The 5,000-nt window shown below is 39.3% G+C and overlaps 1 protein-coding gene across 1 annotated transcript in view; it reads left to right on the forward strand.

The window, feature by feature from the left end:
* The window catches only part of trpn1 (transient receptor potential cation channel, subfamily N, member 1), a gene marked incomplete at both ends in the record, with an annotated part of 72,510 nt that overhangs the window by 50,294 nt on the left and 17,216 nt on the right, over nucleotides 1-5,000 (forward strand). The window contains 4 exons of the mRNA XM_084459338.1: nucleotides 387-530; nucleotides 946-1,062; nucleotides 1,434-1,532; nucleotides 1,993-2,193. Of these exons, the coding sequence (XP_084315464.1) occupies nucleotides 387-530; nucleotides 946-1,062; nucleotides 1,434-1,532; nucleotides 1,993-2,193 (561 nt within the window). The remainder of the gene's footprint in view (nucleotides 1-386; nucleotides 531-945; nucleotides 1,063-1,433; nucleotides 1,533-1,992; nucleotides 2,194-5,000) is intronic.

Here is a 5,000-nt window from a genome sequence, read left to right on the forward strand (position 1 = left end):
CTAGAACAGGATAGCTGCTCTAAACATAGACCACACCTCTAGAACATAGAACCACACCTCTAGAACAGGAAAGCTGCTCTAAACATAGAACCACACCTCTAGAACATAGAAACACACCTCTAGAACATAGAACCACACATCTAGAACAGGATAGCTGCTCTAAACATAGAACCACACCTCTAGAACATAGAACCACACCTCTAGAACATAGAACCACACCTCTAGAACAGGATAGCTGCTCTAAACATAGAACCACACCTCTAGAACATAGAACCACACCTCTAGAATCAGATATACTGAGCCTGACTCAGGAGGAGATGGTGAACTGATCAAACCCGTACGCGTTCCTCTCTGTTTGTCCCTGGTCTCTCTCCGTACACCCCCAGAGGGGGGAGGTGTGTCTGCACATGGCGGCAGGGCTGCGGGGGCTCCGGGGGCCTGAGGAAGAGGAGGAGGAGGAAGGACAGGAAGTACACATCGTCAGGACTCTGATGGAGTACGGCGCTGACATCACTGCTGCCACCACAGAGGTAACACACTGTCTACGTGTGTGTGTGTGTGTGTGTACGTGTGTGTGTGTGTGTGTATCTGCGCGTGTATGTGTGTGTGTGTGTGTATACATTATGTGTGTATGTGTGTGTGTGTGTGTGCGTGTGTGTATACAGTACTGTATGTGTGTGTGTATACAGTGTGTGTGTGTATACATTGTGTGTGTGTGTGTTTGTGTGCATGTATGTGTGTGTGTGTGTATGTGTGTGTGTGCATGTGTGTATGTGTGTATGTGTGTATACAGTGTGTGTATACTGTATGTGTGTGTGTGTTTGTGTGTGTGTGTGTACAGTATGTGTGTGTGTGTGTATACAGTATGTGTGTGTGTGTATACAGTATGTGTGTGTGTGTGTGTGTGTGTGTGTGTGTGTGTTGACCCTGCTGTCTCTGCTCCAGTGGGAGGAGACCCCGCTGCACTACTGCGCCAGAGAGGGCAACACGGCCGTCCTGCTGGAGATGCTCCGCCACGTCCCCTCCCCCCACCAGCAGGGGGCGCTCAACAAACACTGCAAGGTACACAGGACGTAACCTGATAAACAACCATCTGGCAACTCTCCACTGGAAACTGTTTGGAAAAGGGCAGGCACTTTCACAAACACTTGGCAGGTGATTGGATGAACGATCAACGTCCAACCGCTCAAATGGTTCTCTATGGAGCTTTCCCAGACTGATCTGCGAGGGGAAACAGAACGTGAGCTCACAAGATCTGGATGTTCTCACGAGGCTACAGAGGAACCAGGCTTGCTTATACATTAGGCCCGTCACACTCATACTGAGGCTATAGTACCTCTGATATGTAATCTGGGTTGTTGTTGATGATGATGCTGATGTCAATATTGTTGTTGTTGTTGTTGCTGTTGTTGTTTGTATGTCTGTTGTTCCAGAACGGCTGGTCTCCTCTGCTATTGGCTGCAGAGAGAGGTCACGTGGAGGTCGTCAAGATCCTGCTGCAGCACCAGGCCAGAGTGGACGTCTTCGATGAGGTGAGGGCCAATCACATTGCTCAGACGCTGACCAATCACATTGCTCAGACGCTGACCAATCACATTGCTCAGACGCTGGCCAATCACATTGCTCAGACGCTGACCAATCACATTGCTCAGACGCTGACTAATCTCATCGCTCAGACGCTGGCCAATCACATAAGTCAGACGCTGGCCAATCACATCACTCAGACACTGGGACGTGATGATGTTGTGATGTAAGGTGTGGTGTGTGATGTCATGGTTGTGCGTAGAGTGTATGGAAGTCAACCAGTCCTGATTCTGCTAAACGTCTGAATCACTTTAGCAAAACTGTGTTCAGTAGAAACCCTGCTGATGATCATGACGAAATGACATGGTGTGTGTGTGTGTGTGTGTGTGTGTGTGTGTGTGTGTGTGTGTGTGTGTGTGTGTGTGTGTGTGTGTGTGCGTGCGTGCATGCGTGCATGTGTGTGTGTAGGAGGGGAGGTCAGCTCTTCACCTCGCATCGCATAGAGGTCACGAGGTCATCGTAGACATTCTGCTATCCCACAATGCCTTTGTGAACGCCAAGACCAAGCTGGGGCTCACGCCACTGCACCTGTGCGCTCAGAGCGGCTCCGCCCACCTCGTCTGCCTATTGGTCCAGAAGCACCATGCCAGCATCGATGCACTCTCATTGGTTGGTCTAGCTGTGATTGACTCTCTCCCATTGGTCAGTGGGTCCATGGGATTGAGATTGAGACTGATGAAGTAACAGTATGAGTTTTAATGACAAAACATTACAATACAAAAATACTTTACAGTAAGAATATTTACAACTACAATAACAAGAAATATAACCCCAACACCAAGAAATTCAACTGGCACTTTGGCTTCAGCACTAGATTGTGCTCTTAGTACTTGTTTAGAGGGGAAATGCATAGTTCTGGTATGTAATGTAATGTAGTGTAATGTAGTGTAGTGTAGTGTAGTGTAATGTAGTGTAGTGTAATGTAATGTAATGTAATGTAATGTAATGTAATGTAGTGTAATGTAGTGTAGTGTAATGTAATGTAGTGTAGTGTAATGTAGTGTAGTGTAATGTAATGTAATGTAATGTAGTGTAGTGTAATGTAGTGTAATGTAATGTAGTGTGATGTAGTGTAATGTAGTGTAATGAAATTAAATGTAATGTAATGTAATGTAATGTAATGTAATGTAGTGTAATGTAATGTAGTGTAATGTAGTGTAGTGTAATGTAATGTAATGTAGTGTAATGTAGTGTAGTGTAGTGTAATGTAGTGTAATGTAGTGTAATGTAATGTAGTGTAGTGTAATGTAGTGTAATGTAGTGTAATTGAATGTAGTGTAATGTAGTGTAGTGTAATGTAGTGTAATGTAATGTAGTGTAATGTAATGTAGTGTAGTGTAATGTAGTGTAATGTAGTGTAATTGAATGAAGTGTAATGTAGTGTAGTGTAATTGAATGTAGTGTAGTGTAATGTAGTGTAATGTAATGTAGTGTAATGTAGTGTAATGTAGTGTAGTGTAGTGTAATGTAGTGTAATGTAGTGTAGTGTAGTGTAGTGTAATGTAGTGTAGTGTAGTGTAATGTAGTGTAATGTAGTGTAGTGTAGTGTAGTGTAGTGTAGTGTAGTGTAGTGTAATTGAATGTAGTGTAGTGTAGTGTAATGTAGTGTAATGTAGTGTAGTGTAGTGTAGTGTAGTGTAATGTAGTGTAGTGTAATGTAGTGTAATGTAGTGTAGTGTAATGTAATGTAATGTAATGTAGTGTAATGTAGTGTAATTTAATGTAATGTAATTTAGTGTAGTGTAGTGTAGTGTAATGTAGTGTAATGTCATGTAGTGTAATGTAGTGTAATGTAATGTAGTGTAGTGTAGTGTAGTGTAGTGTAGTGTAATGTAATGTAATGTAATGTAATGTAGTGTAATGTAGTGTAGTGTAATGTAGTGTAGTGTAGTGTAGTGTAATGTAGTGTAGTGTAGTGTAGTGTAGTGTAGTGTAGTGTAAAGTAGTGTAATGTAGTGTAATGTTATGTAGTGTAATGTAATGTAATGTAGTGTAATGTAGTGTAGTGTAGTGTAATGTAGTGTAATGTAGTGTAATGTAGTGTAGTGTAATGTGATGTAGTGTAATGTAGTGTAGTGTAATGTAGTGTAATGTAGTGTAGTGCAGTGTAGTGTAGTGTAATGTAATGTAGTGTAATGTAATGTAATGTAATGTAGTGTAATGTAATGTAAAGTAGTGTAGTGTAGTGTAGTGTAGTGTAGTGTAATGTAGTGTATTGTAGTGTAGTGTAATGTAGTGTAATGTAGTGTAGTGTAGTGTAGTGTAATGTAGTGTAATGTAATGTAGTGTAATGTAATGTAATGTAGTGTAATGTAGTGTAATGTAATGTAATGTAATGTAATGTAAAGTAGTGTAGTGTAGTGTAGTGTAGTGTAGTGTAGTGTAATGTAGTGTAATGTAATGTAATGTAGTGTATTGTAGTGTAGTGTAGTGTAGTGTAGTGTAGTGTAATGTAGTGTAGTGTAGTGTAGTGTAGTGTAATGTAGTGTAATGTAGTGTAATGTAATGTAATGTAGTGTAATGTAGTGTAATGTAATGTAATGTAGTGTAGTGTAGTGTAATGTAGTGTAATGTAATGTAATGTAATGTAGTGTAATGTAGTGTAATGTAGTGTAATGTAATGTAATGTAGTGTAGTGTAGTGTAATGTAGTGTAATGTAATGTAGTGTAATGTAGTGTAATGTAGTGTAGTGTAGTGTAATGTAATGTAGTGTAATGTAGTGTAATGTAATGTACTGTAATGTAATGTAATGTAATGTAGTGTAATGTAGTGTAATGTAATGTAGTGTAGTGTAGTGTAGTGTAGTGTAGTGTAATGTAGTGTAATGTAATGTAATGTAATGTAGTGTAGTGTAATGTAATGTAGGGTAGTGTAGTGTAGTGTAGTGTAATGTAATGTAATGTAGTGTAATGTAATGTAATGTAGTGTAATGTAGTGTAATGTAATGTAATGTAGTGTAGTGTAGTGTAGTGTAGTGTAATGTAGTGTAATGTAGTGTTATGCAGTGTAGTGTAATGTAATGTAATGTAGTGTAATGTAATGTAGTGTAATGTAATGTAGTGTAATGTAGTGTTATGCAGTGTAGTGTAATGTAATGTAATGTAGTGTAATGTAATGTAGTGTAATGTAGTGTTATGTAATGTAATGTAATGTAGTGTTATGCAGTGTAGTGTAGTGTAATGTAATGTAGTGTAATGTAGTGTTATGCAGTGTAGTGTAATGTAATGTAATGTAGTGTAATGTAATGTAATGTAATGTAGTGTTATGCAGTGTAGTGTAGTGTAATGTAATGTAGTGTAATGTAATGTAGTGTATTGTAGTGTAATGTAGTGTAATGTAATGTAGTGTAGTGTAATGTAGTGTAATGTAATGTAGTGTAATGTAGTGTAGTGTAATGTAATGTAATGTAATGTAA

The sequence above is a fragment of the Borostomias antarcticus genome (assembly GCF_949987555.1).
Source record: "Borostomias antarcticus genome assembly, chromosome: 27".
Lineage (NCBI taxonomy): Eukaryota > Metazoa > Chordata > Actinopteri > Stomiiformes > Stomiidae > Borostomias > Borostomias antarcticus.